At 53.7% G+C, this 13,041-nt stretch overlaps 1 protein-coding gene across 3 annotated transcripts; it reads right to left on the bottom strand.

Moving 5' to 3' along the window:
* Positions 1–4,327: 4,327 nt before the first annotated feature.
* Positions 4,328–12,624, bottom strand: SLC35C1 (solute carrier family 35 member C1). 3 transcript variants are annotated; one of them, XM_043910265.1, is made up of 3 exons: positions 12,501–12,624; positions 10,136–10,662; positions 4,328–6,257 (listed from the first exon to the last, which is right to left on the bottom strand). In XM_043910265.1, the coding sequence occupies exons 2-3, from the start codon at positions 10,629–10,631 to the stop codon at positions 5,698–5,700; spliced, it is 1,056 nt and encodes a 351-aa protein (XP_043766200.1). In that variant the 5' UTR covers positions 10,632–10,662; positions 12,501–12,624; the 3' UTR covers positions 4,328–5,697. The 3 variants fall into 3 exon arrangements, with proteins under 3 accessions (XP_043766200.1, XP_043766183.1, XP_043766191.1); XM_043910248.1 differs by lacking the exon at positions 12,501–12,624 and adding an exon at positions 12,308–12,461; XM_043910256.1 differs by lacking the exon at positions 12,501–12,624 and adding an exon at positions 12,019–12,149.
* Positions 12,625–13,041: the final 417 nt, after the last annotated feature.

Below are 13,041 nucleotides of genomic sequence, written 5' to 3'. Positions count from 1 at the left end.
TGACCAAAAAAACAAAACATAAAACAGAAGCAATATTGTAGCAAATTCAATAAAGGTTTTAAAAATTGTCCACATCAAAAAAAAAAAAAAAATTAAAAGTTCCACATCTTAAAAAAAGAAAACCAAAACAGTACCTATTGCAGATGTTAATATGGGTCAATGGGTGTCAGACGTTAACGGTAATATGTTTAGAATAGCACCTGGCATGTGGTGAGCGTCTAACAAATACTAGCGATAATAATAGTCATGGTGACTATCATTATTTTTAAAAAATGGTGATTGATAATGCTTAGCAGAAAGGGCACTGGCCTGAGAGAAGGGGTCTGGGTCCTGCCCCATTGCACTGCAGCTTTGGGCCAGTCACACATTCTGAGCCTCAGGCTTGTCTGTGATATCTGGGGCTGATTCAAACTCGCTCCCAGCTCTATGGCTATACATTCCCCACCAGGGCTCAGCGATACCCTGCAGACACCCTCACACTAGTCGCCACGCCCTCCCTCCCCCCTCCGCCCTCCCCCAGCCTTCCTTCATCTAAGCTCCCAGCACACCTGGGCCAGCTGCTTCAGTGCAGCAGGCTCCCGTGTCCCCGTTTTAGCCGGTTCCAGGTCCTAAATTTAGCCCTCTCACAGGAGCCGAGGTTTTCGGTGGGGGCAGGGTCTGTGTCCAGTGAGGCAGCTATGGGATCATCAGAGGAGGGGCCAGGAGGGCGGAGTACCTCACTCCAGTTTGTCCTTGGTGTCTCAGACTTATCATGTGACCCTATGGGGCCGCGGTTTTCTCATCTAGTAACCAGATTTCATGTACGTCATAGCTCCTTTTATGTACTTCATAACTCCTTAAATCGTCATGTTATCTCCTTTCAGTCACTCAGTTGTGTCTGACTGTGACCCCATGGACTGCAGCACGCCAGGCTTCCCTGTCCATCACCAACTCCTGGAGCTTGCTCAAACTCATCTTCATCATGTCGGTGGTGCCATCCGACCATCTCATCCTCTGTCATCCCCTTCTCCTCCCGCCTTCAATCTTTCCCAGCATCAGCGTCTTTTCCAATCTCTTCATTAGAGCAACTTTCTTTTCTTTCTTTTGGGAAAAGGATCTGAGAGGGTAAGTGATTTATCTAATTCTTTCTTCTCACTAGAGGAGCTCTTTTAAAGATGTAAACAGCTAGGGAGAATCTTCTTAAGATTCTCATGAATCTTATGAATTCTCATGAACCAGTCATGGCGCTCCTGGCGGCTTCCCCAGGGAACTGAGAATAAATCTGACCTCCTTGCTGTGGTCAATAGGTGCTCCCTGGCTGGAACTTGGCCTCTGACCTCTTCTCTTTCCACCCCACGGTGAGTGGGACCAAAAGGAGCCAGTGTCCCCAGTAATGTCAGAAAGTTGCCGAATCTGTCTCTGGCCTTTCCTGTTTCTGGGGATTTTTGTTCCCTGGGAATAACTGGTTCTTCAACTCTGCTCCCTCACTCCCCGCCCCCCACTGCCCCCTCCCAAGCTTACTTCTCTCTGGCTCTGGACCACACTCAGCTCTTCCCTCCTCAGGGCTTTCGCCTGAGCTGTGACCTCTGCCTGGTCCACCTTTTTCTCTAGCTCTCCCTACAGCTGCTGCTTCCCATCATTTGGGTGAGGTTAAATGTGATCAGACAGAGGTCTTCTCTGACTTTTTTATCTAGAGATGGTTCCCCTCTCATATTCTTCATTTTGGCTTTTTTGTTTTCTTCATTTTCCTAAACATGCTGTATTTATCTGTTTCTTTAAAAATACTTACTCATTTATCTGGCTGCATCAGGTCTTACTTGCAGCACTCGAGATCTCAGTTGCATCGTGAGGGATCTTTCATCGTGGCGCACGGACTCTTTAGCTGTGTCACCTGGGCTCTGCAGCATGTGAGAATCTTAGTTCCTTGACCAGGGATCGAACCCACATCCCCTGCATTGAAAGGCAGATTCTTAACCACTGGACCACCAGGAAGTCCTTATTTGATTGATTACTTGTTTCTAGGGTTTTGTCCACTATTTGTCTCCCTGGCACCTGGTGCATAGTTATCACTCAAAGAGGTTGCTGTTTGTTGATGTTGATAAGAACAATGCTGCTGCTGCTGCTAAGTAGCGTCAGTCGTGTCCGACTCTGTGAAACCCCATAGACGGCAGCCTACCAGGCTCCGCTATCCCTGGGATTCTCCAGGCAAGAATACTGGAGTGGGTTGCCATTTCCTTCTCCAATGCATGAAAGTGAAAAATGAAAGTGAAGTCACTCAGTCGTGTCCGACTCCTAGCAACCCCATGGACTGCAGCCCATCAGGCTCCTCCATCCATGGGATTTTCCAGGCATGAGTACTGGAGTGTGTTGCCATTGCCTTCTCTGGATAAGAACAATAACTCACTGTATTTTCAGAACGATGCTGAGCATCAATTCACAACTGTTTCGTGTGGCAGGAGGGACAAGGATTACCCCCATATCTCAAGAAAAGTGAGGCCTGGAAAAGGTTGGGAGACTTGTCTGAGGCCCCCTAGCTTCTAAGAAGTGAACCTAGGTCTCCAGACTTCTGATCAAGTGCTCTGTAAAAACAGAAGTAAAGAGTGATGCATTCTGGAAAAGTGTGTGTCAGTGTTGAATCAGCTTCCTGTTCCTAAATTTTCCATTTCATCCACCATTTTTCTTTTTTTTTTTTCTGGGCAGCTTGACTTCCACATCTCTGCCTTTTTGTACCAGACTATTTTATGCTTGTTTTTTGGGGGCATATTAAAATATTTTTCTGAGGGTTTTTTTTTTTTTTTCCAAGTTGAATTCCCACTATTTCAGGGTATCTTTGTTGATGTCAGATGTGTATATGATATGTATATGGTTCTCTTTAAGCCTTCCTGGCCTTTTCTTAGAGGAAATTTTGGAGATAAACTCCTTCTTGATATGTACATTTTCCCCTTAGCAACCTGTTACCACTGGAATCAAAGGGGAAAAGTGATCTTATTTTTATGTTACAAACAAGACACTTTGAAAAAAAAAAACCAAGACACTTTGTTAAGAAAAGGGCGGGGGGGGAGGGAACCAAAGAGAAGGGGAACTGTGGACTTGCCAGGGAAGGCATACTTTCTTTGCTTCTTGCAGGCGAAACGTTCCTGGGGGCGGCCCTGGCTCCTTTAAACACCATAGAGATGAGCTGGGGGCGGTGGTGCTGACTGTGGGAACCTGGGATGCTGGAAGGCTGGCTCTGGTTGTTCTCTGGGCTTCACGTGCCTCAGAACTGGATGTTCTGCTGCACGTGGATGCGAATCCACCCTCAGACACCATACATCTTTGTGCTCTTCTGTGTGGAGGTCTTGGACAGTAGGCTGTTCAGTTCTGTCCTGTGAATTGAGACTGCCTGAATATTTTTCAAACTATTTAGATTTCTCTTGAATCTTGTTCAAGAAAGTACTAATAACATGAAGAATGTTGTCTCAATCTTCTGACTATACAGAGGGTGCAGAGACGATTATGTCCCTTCTCTGTTTAAGGGACCTGGTGATGGCTTTAAAATTGATTAGAATCAAGACCAGATGGACCACTGCATTCAAGGCCGTTCACACCATGGTCCACTCTCCTTTTCTATACACTTCCCCGCCTCGCCAAAGAAAACCTCTCATCACTCCCCATGTACTCTTTTCTCAGCTTAATTTTGTTTCCTGGGTCAGTCTACCCTTGCTCCTGGTGCCCCTGCTTGCCCAGTAATATTCAAACACCCTGGCCCTTGTGAAGACGTGGTCCCTCCATCTTCTGAGATCTCAGGGCAATACTGCATCTGTTATGGGAGCCTTGATGTGTGTTTATTTTCTTGTCCCCTGAAGCAGATTGGGGTCCTCATACCAGTACGTCCTACCACCAGTGCCTGGCAAGCAGTAGATGCTCAAAAAATGCTGGGTGTACTTAAGGCCACTGTGGTTAAGTAACTGTGCTCTGAAAGCAGAGACTTCTGTCTGACTCCTACTGCTGCCTCTTCCTTCCTGTGTTGCTTTCCAAGCCTCAGTGTCCTCATCTGTAAAATGGGGGAATGAGTGACGGCACCCACCTCAAGGCGTGTTGCAGAGGGCTGTGGAAATGAATGACAGAACAGAGCACTCAGCAGTGTCTTGTCTCTGGCAAGTACCCAGAAAGTGGCAACAATGACCAACAGGAAACTTGAGGTCTGGAAGCAGCTTTGGTCTTTGGATCAACCCCTTGCCTGGAGGGAGAACAGGTTCTGAGAAGGGCTGTTGTGCTAGAACCCCGGCTTGCTGATGGCAGGCTTGAGCCTTTGTTCACAGGTCCCATCCAGATCCTGCCTGTCCCTTCTCACTCCACACACACAAGATGTTTTAGTCCAATTTTTAATTAAATCGCACACAATTCAGGGCATCAAGTCCCACCAACTTCATCAGAAACCACCTGGGAGGGTGGAGGGACTAGAAGAGAGGGGCGGTGAGAAGGCCCTCTCTCCCCAGCCCTTTGCTCCAGGGACTGAAAACACCAGCAGTTACCCCCCAGAAGTTGGGTGGAAGGAAACACCCGACGGAAGGGACGGAGTCATGAAAGCCACGCTGAGGCCTGGAAGGTGGGGGTGAGCGGAAGGGAAGATTCTTTCAGCCTTAAACTCAGGGATGTCTGCAATTGTTAGCAGAACGCCTTCATCTGGATCAGGTTACCACCCCAGCCCTGCGGGAACTGTATCTTGAGGGGGCCCAGCACAGCTGAGGTAGAAAGCTCTGAGCTGACCCTTGCTCCCTCAGCACCTCCTGGGGAGGCACGGCTCACAGAAGCCAAAGGGGGCCGCTGGCTCCACTTCGGGGAGGCTGTTCCCCGAGCCAGGCAGTTGTGCCACGTGGCAGCTGCCCCTTAGGAGCAGAGGAGTGAGGCGGGGAAAACTGGTGTAGGGGATTGGGGGAGAGGGTCACTGACCCTGCTGAGCCTGTGAAGGACGTATCACATTCAAACAGCAGAAACGTGGGGTGCAGACGGCGGGGACAGGGAGCTCTCCCATGATGCCGCCCACCCCCAGGCCATTTCCCAGCAGCCCTGCGGGTGCCAGGACCAGGCTTGGGTACCGCCAACCTTTCACCCCCTTCCATGGGACCTGATGGTCTCATCACAGAGAAGAGGGAACGTTTGTCCATTTCCTCCCGCATCCCAGCCCATGCTCTCTTCCAAAAGAAGGCTGGTCTGGGGTTGGCGGCGGGGGGGGGGGGCGGTCAAAGCTATGCTACTTGCCTGGGACACAGAGAGGTGAGGTTTCTCAAACCCTAAACCTCTAATGGGATCACAGCCCCATCTCTCCTGAGTGTAAGTGAAGACTGGCTGGCTTTGCCAATGCTGTCCCTTCAAGGTTGTGGCCTGTTCCCAACCTCAAAGGTCGTGTGGAGGTAGAAGGCCCTGGAAGGGGGCATAATCTCTGGCACGAGCCCCTGTCCTACTCCCTGCAAGCTGGTACTCCTCCAGAGAACTTAACTGGCTCTTCTCACGGGGGCATCCCTCCTTCCTATGGGAGGACAAAACCCTGGAACTAGGAAAAGGGGTTGAGATCGGTTTGGCAAGTTTCTGACATCACTGGGAAACACTGGCTCCATGTCAACCACCAGATTCCCATCACGTCTGTAAGGTCACAGTCTCCGGGTCCAGAGAGAACCTTCACTGCATTCAGGGGCGTGCTCCCCAGGGCCTGGGCCGTGCCTGGGTCTCTGGAGAAGCTCACACCTCCATGTTGCTCTTCTCGTTCTCCCTGGGGTGGGGCTCCTCCTGCATCTTCTTCATCTCCCGGCCCCTGACCCAGGTGTAAGCAGAGGAGCCCCCCAGCACCATCATATTGCTCGTCCACCAGAGAAAGCTCTTGGCCTCCTCGTAGTACAGGACGGCCAGCACCGTCTGGGCACAGGCTTTGGCTGTGCCAGACACGTTGTGGGTCAGGGGACTGGTGAACTTGATCTGTAGTCCCGTCACATAGCCGATGGCGAAGCCAAACAGGCCGCCCAGCGTCATCATACCCCAGAAGTGGGCGCTGCCCAGCTGGGGGAAATTGAAGAGGGCCCGGAGCTCCCCCAGCACCAGGAGCAGGGGCAGGAAGAGGACGCAGGCGTTGACGTTGTTGTAGAAGGTCAAGCGCCAGATGCTGCCGTCTACCGCCGGGAGCACCTTCTTGGTGTAGATGGCGTTGAGCGAGACGCAGAGGCTGGCAAGCACGCCGAAGAGGGTCCCCGTCCAAGACAGGGTGCCCTCCGCGCCCTCCTGGTCCACTCCGAGCCAGAAGCCACCTGCAGCAGGCAGAGGGGAACAGCATGGCGAGGAGGAAGGACAGAGAATTTTTGCCACCCAAGTTCACAGACTGTGTCACGCTGATCTCACCATTCCATCCTCCTGGCCCTTCCTGCAAGAAAGGTGTGCAAAGTCTCCACTATGTGCAGAGCATCGCACAAGGGCTGGGGGAGTTAGTCCAGGATAGGAACCCTTCCTTATGGGGCTTGCATTCCGGCAGAGGAGAGAGCCATTAAAACGATTCCTTTCCTAATTACTTCTTTAATTACAATTGTAATGAGCTCCATAAGACAGGACAGGGTGCTGTGAGAGCCCTGTAACTGGATGACTGGGCTGGCCTGGGGCCTTCTCAAAAGCAACGTGTGAAATGGGTTCCGAAGGTTGAGCATGGCTACAGCACTTAGTCGGGGAGGTGACCCAGGGCGAGTGACTTGAGGTCTTAGAGCCTCACTCAGCCTCCCGGTCTGTGACATGGGAGTCTACTGCGGTGAGAAGCACTTGTGGCCCGAGGTCTTTGGAGCTGCTGACTCTTTCCGAGACTCATTTTGTGACACCTCCTATCCATGGAGCCTCCTTGGTGCCCCACTGCCCACCCTCAGCTTGGCATGCTGGGCTCCCCAGGCCCCTGAACCCCATCTCCATGCCACGATCACCCCGAGTCGCCACTCTCATCTCCCTGCTTCTCACACCAGGGTTCAGCACCCTTGATCATCTTCTGAACCAGAAACACTCTCCTCCTTCTTGGGAGATTCCACTCATTCTTCGAGGTCAAAGCCAGCCTCTCCAGGGCTCAAGTCTCTCCTGGAACCACCATCACCCAGACCTCTTCCTGGCTCCTTCCTGCCTGTGCTTTCCTTCTAGACCCTTGCCTGCCCTGGGCTGCTAGGCACCTGCCCATGGGGACAGTACAGTCTCTCTAGCTTAGACCCCACTTTCCCAGAAGGCAGGGGCTGAAATTTTACACATGTTGTATCTCCTGCCACAGCAGCCGGCCACATGGTTTTGGTGTCAGAGAGGTCTGGACTCCGATTGGGCTCTGTCATTTAAAGGCTGGGTGGCCCACGAAAAGTCTACTTAAATTCTCTGAGCTCCCCTGTCCTTCCACTGTGGACATCTGGGTTCATGTTCTTGACACACCCCACCCCCGCCACCCCCGCAGTCAATCCACTCTCCACCCTGCAGCCAGCATGATCTCCCTGCAGGACAGATCTGCTCAGGTCCAGTCCTGGCTTAAAGCCTCTCTGGGCATCTCCACAGCCCTCAGGAGACAGTCCAGGCTCACTTCACTTGGGCAGCCTCACGGGCACAGCCTGCTCTGGTCCAGCCACGCAGATATGCGGGTTTTTTCTTCTGCCTAGAACGTTCTCTCCTCACTTCTTCCTTACATCCATCTAGTACTTCCTCTGGAATGCCAGCTTAGAACCCTCCCTCCCCGCTCTTCTCTCTCCCCCTCTCCACCCCTGCCAGGGTTTCCGCAGCACCTTTTATGTCCGAGTCACGGCATAACTCCCTGACTGCTGGGCATCAACCCCATGCCCTCCAGGAGTGTGGGACCTGCGTCTACCTTTTCAGAATTTGCTTCCCCAGAGCTCTTGGCACATGCTTGGCTAGTGAGTAATATCTGCTGAGTGAGTGCACGTAGGTTGTTCTGGAGGTGGTCGTGAGGATCAGAGGAGACAAGACTGGGCCGTAAGCACTTGCTGGCAGTGTTCTGTTCTCGGCAGAACCTTTGCAAATGGGTACCCACAGCCTGGTTCTGGGGGCACAGCCAGAGGGCCCCCAGCCCTCCTGCTGGTTACCTTTTGAGTCCAGAAGAGAGACTGCCCCTTTTAAGATTCCAGACCCCAGAGGGAATCTCAGCCAAGAGGGAGCGCGGAATGATACTATCCAAGGAAGGGAGGAGGAGGGGGCCTGGAAAGTCACCTGAGACCCATGTTCCTCCATAAGGAGGAACGGGGGTGGGGTGAGGGGGTGGGGCAACACTGCAGAGAGGAGGCCCAGGCGCTGGGCCAGCAGACAGCACTATCTCCTGGGCGCCTGTCCCAACAGCCAACCAGTGAATGCACTTTCCCAGAAGCTGTCTCACCATCCGCTGCTTTGATTACTTTTCAGACTTGGGCCTAGTTTCCCTAATGACCTCACCAGCCTGCACGCAAATTCGCCAATCAGGAAGTCCCTCCCTCTCCCCCCTCACCCCCCACTCCATAAAGTCAGTGGGGCTGAAGTGGAGATCCCTGGGGCATTTGTCTAAGTGTGGCCTGGGAGTCCATACCAGCTCCCTAGGGGGGGAAATGGGAGCTGCTGAGACGGATCTGCCAGGGGTCTTGGCAGCTGCCCTCGCTCCAACCTCTGCCCTTCTTCTCTCTCCCACCTTGAACCTAGACTGGGCAGGCCTAGGTCCCCCAGTGGCTCAATGAGGAAAACATTTTCTAGGACAGGTGGCATGGGATGGGCCCCTCCCCGCAACTGCTGCAACTCAGCCTGGGGACTCAGATACTAACCAAGATGATGTAGGTCAACCAAGATGAAGTGTGCTGAACCAGGAAGAACCTGAAGAGGTTCAGAGAAAGATTCCATTCCTGGAAGACTGAGCCCCAGGACTCTGAGGGGGTGGGAAGCTGGGGGTGCTCCTACCTAACAGGCTGCAATAAAATACTTTGTGATGAGGGAAATGATCTACCATCTGTGTCATCCAGTACAACAGCCACTGGCCACACGTGGTGACTGAGCACTTGAAATGTGGCTACAGAATCAGGTCACGACTGAGTAACTGAATTTTAAAAATTTCATTGAATTTGAATGGAAATAGACACATGTGGTCAGTGGCTACTGAACTAGATGGCACAGTTCTAACCTCTAGGGCAGGGTCCCCAGCCTCCAGGCCATGGACCAGTATGTCCTGTCAGATCAACGGTAGCATTAGATTAGAAATAAAATGTGCAATAAATGTAATTGGCATGAATTATCCTGAAACCATCCCCCCACCCCCAAGTCTGTGGAAAAACTGTCTTCTACGAAACTGGTCCCTGGAGCCGAAAAGGCTGGGGGCCGCTACTCTAGGGGACAAGAACAGAGCGGAGTGATTAGAAATATAGGCCTGAGGGGCCAGCCAGTTTGAGTGTCCAACCCAGGCTGGATACTTCTTAGCTGTGGGGCCATGTAAGTGACTTAACCTCTCTGGTGTCAGTTTCCTTGTGTGTATGTAGTCGGTCATGGTGATGATAATACCATTCAGGGAATCTCTGGGGAACATAGGAGATGTTGTATGAAAATAATTAACACAATGTCCCCATTAGTAATTTTTATTTTCTGAGGGTCAAGTCTGGGAAGACAGCTAAGTTATCTCAAAGCATCTCCCTTGCCACTGTCTCAGGCATTATTGTAAGCCTGCAAGGTCAGAGGATGATGGTATACACATATTTATTAAGAGATGTAATGTCCTCTAGAAAGAGGACTGGATGAGAAGTCAGACACTCGAACTCTTGAGAAGCAATAGAGTACAGTGGTCAAATGTAAGGAGCCAGATTGCTTGAGATCAGATCCCACCTCTACCACTTATTAGCTGTGTGATCTCTGACAAATCACTCAATCTCTCTGTGCCTTGGTTTTCCCTGTGTGAAGTATAGATTATAATCCCATCTTGTTTGAAGGGCCCTGATTGGGCCCCTAGCTTGCTGGGTGACCTCCAGAAAGTTACTTGCCCTCTCTGGATCCCAGACTCTTCCTCATACGACTGTCAAAACAAGGGAGCCGGGGCAGATAAAGCCCAAAGACGTTTGACAGGGTTGTTCTTTAGGGTTTCAGCTCCCATCCTCCCCCAATCCTTCCCCCCTCAACCCCCCGCGCCCACTCCCTGCGTCCCTGGCTGGCCACTCACCGATGATGACGCTGCAGGTGAGCAAGGCGTAGAAGGAGGTGGTTTGCTTGAGCAGCAGGTAGGAGAGCAGCACGTTGAAGACGGTGGTGAGTGAACGACCCACGTTGTAGAAGGCCACACCCACATACTTGAGGCAGAGGTTATTGAAGGTGATCATGCCAATGAAGACGGCCGACAGGGGCAGGACGCTGCGGGCTACCTTGAGGTCCAGGTGCAGGGCGGGGAAGTCCACGGTACCAGGGCAGCAGGTGGCCAGCGAGCTGAGGCCTTTGCACAGCAGCACGGTCACCAGGCACTGGTAGAAGGTGACGAAGATGGGGGTGTCCAGCCGCAGGGAGGGGCTATCCAGCAGGTACTTGTTAAGGAACACCATGGAGATGGATGTGATCCAGTAGAGAGAGACGACCAGGGCGATCTGCAGTGCCCGCAGCACAAAGGGCTTCTCCTGGCTGGCCTCTGCCTCTCCGGTGGGGTCGGAAGTCCCCATCAGTGCCATATGCAGGATTTTTGACCGCTTCAGAGAGGCCCTGTTCATGGTAGCAGAGGAGTTGGGTCAGCTTACAGCCAGACTGATTTCCTGGAGTACAGGGCAGCGAGCTCACATCTGCTTTCTGCAAACTGAAGTCCTCAACTGTCACATGGCGGGTGGCCTGGAGGCCTCCCACTTTTCTCTCGGATGGAGAGGTTCTGCTCTGGGATGAGCTCCACCACCTGCTCCCACCCTCAGGGGGCTCATGAGACAAGACAGGGGAAAGGTGCCTGATGGGCTAAGGTTGGACAGAGATGACAAGTTAGGGGAGAAGGGGCTGGAACCGAGTAGGGAGGAAATCAGCGGGAAGTGGGGGAGGGGAGGAATGGAAAGAGAAGGGGGAGCAGGAGAAACGCTGGGCGAAGGGGCTTCAAAAGGGCGGGGGACAGCGTGAGGAAGAGGTGCAGAGAGAAACAGGCATGGGCTGCTATGGGAAAGAAAAGGTTTGCAGGGCGAGAAGCGGGGGGGGGCATGCAAGGAGCTGAAAGGAGGGTGTGCGGGGGGTTTTGGAAAGAGGGTGCAGGCGAGGTAGGGGGCGCTCAGGGCCTGGGTCCTCAGGACCCGCCGTGGATTGGGTCGGTACAAGCCCGCGGCGCGCGGTCTTCCTAGGCTCCAGCCTTCCACTCGGCCCCGAAGCCAGCCGACATCCGAGGCCCCTCCCCCAGGGGAGGCGGGCCCAGGACTCATTTCCTGACACGCCCCCAACACCCTCCTTAAAGAGCCCGCGCGCCCGGCATCTCCCATAAAGCCACATCCTCGGAGAAGTGGCTTTCCGAGTCTGGCTCGCGGCGGGCCCCTGGCAGCCGGTGGGCGCTCCCCGCCCGCAGCTGGTGGTGCTGGGTGTTGGATCTCGGTAGCCGCGGAAGGGTCCTGTGGGTGCTAGAACCTCGGCCCCCTTCCAGCAAGCCCTCCCTCCCTCCCTGCTCCATCTCCTCGAGCGGCTTAACTCCCTCCGACTCCGCTCATCTGCAGGGCCATCTTGCCCCTCATCCCCGGGCAGGACCGCGTCTCCAGAGCCCTGGCACCACCCCGAGTCCCCGGGGTCCAGAGAACAGTGGCCTCGCCGCATCCCTCCACCTATCCACGCTCACACTTCCGAAACCTTGTTGCAGTGGCCTCCTTCTCCCTACTTTCAAAGCCCCCAGCCCTCTCCCGAGCCTGAAACCCACCACCCACCCCCAGCAACGCCCCTACCCCATATTCGAGGCCCGCCGGGCGGCCCGATCCGACCCTCAAGGCAGCGCCCCACTCCCCCTCCCAGAAAGCCACCCCCCCCCGCCCCAGGCCGGGCCCAGCCGCAAGCTCCCGCCCCGGGGCTGGCGGTCCCTAGCCGCGAGGCGACCCCGGCGCTCACCTCCTCTGCTCTGGCCGCCAGCCCGCGCCGCCTGGCGCTGCACCTGCCGCGCCGCGCCCAGGGCCTCGCCCTCGGGAGATTACTTCCTGCTCCCAGCCCCGGGTGTGGGCGCCGCGCCAGTCTCGCCAGCCAACTCCCCACGTGGAACCGGGTCGGCCGCAGGGCGACCCAGGCCGCAGCCTAATCTTGGCTGCGAGTTATCCCGCCGGTCGTGGGAGCAGGCCCCTTTCTCTTTTCAAGGCCACCCCAGACCCGGGTATCCCGCCCGGGATCTCCCACCACTCGTTACCGCGGCTTGCAGGTCCCAGTACCCTGCTGCATCCGTGACCCGCTGCCAGGCGCCCGGCCTGTGCTTCCAGAAATATGTTCGGGGGAACAGCCGAGATTCTTCCCGCCGGCAGTCCGGCGGTTAGTGGAAGGTCCCCCTCCCCCTCCCAGGGACGGGGCCTGGGAAATGGTCGCCAGCCTGGGCCATCACTCACCAGGCAGCCGGGAGGACTGGTTCCAGAAAAGGACTGGTTCCAGAAGCCGGGAGGACTTCTTCCTGGTTCCCGCTCTAGCCACTAACGTTGGGTAGCTCACTTCTCCAGAGTTACTGTCCTTAAAACTAGGAGGCTGGACTTTGCCAGTGGGTCTCAACCTCCTAGCTGATATGGTTGAAAGTAAGGACTGCTATTTGTTTGTAGTATTTCAAACACCATTTGATTAGTCCTTTTTGATTTGTGAATGAGAAGTCTGAGATTTACTTGAAAATACTCAGTATTCTCAAGACCATCCCGCTCCCTGGCAAGAAAACCCCAAAGGTTGATAGATAAAAGGATATAGGCAGTTGTTGAAGTTAGGCTTAGGTCCATGGAGGGTACAAGAGTCTCCTTACTTCTATGTACATTTGAAAATTTCCATAATAAAAAGGTAAAACCTATGGAGTGCATTTAGAGTCTTACTTGCTCACTGTATAAACCCTCACTAGGGTTTCAAACAGCCTGTGGTGGGCTATGGGAACTGGAGAGGTTGCAATGGAAT

The sequence above is a fragment of the Cervus elaphus genome, chromosome 1 (assembly GCF_910594005.1).
Source record: "Cervus elaphus chromosome 1, mCerEla1.1, whole genome shotgun sequence".
Taxonomy (NCBI): Eukaryota; Metazoa; Chordata; class Mammalia; order Artiodactyla; family Cervidae; genus Cervus; species Cervus elaphus.
Note: the sequence above shows the minus strand (reverse complement) of the source record. Positions and strands in the feature narration are given on the sequence as shown.

Bases quoted from the DNA above. Each gene is read 5' to 3' on its own strand.
- SLC35C1 (XM_043910248.1), bottom strand. From the start codon at position 12,339: ATGCAGCAGGGTACTGGGACCTGCAAGCCGCG. The intron at 10,663-12,307 runs GTAACGAGTGGT...TACCATGAACAG, and splicing joins ACTGGGACCTGCAAGCCGCG to GGCCTCTCTGAAGCGGTCAA. The intron at 6,258-10,135 runs GTGAGTGGCCAG...TGCCTGCTGCAG, and splicing joins CACCTGCAGCGTCATCATCG to GTGGCTTCTGGCTCGGAGTG.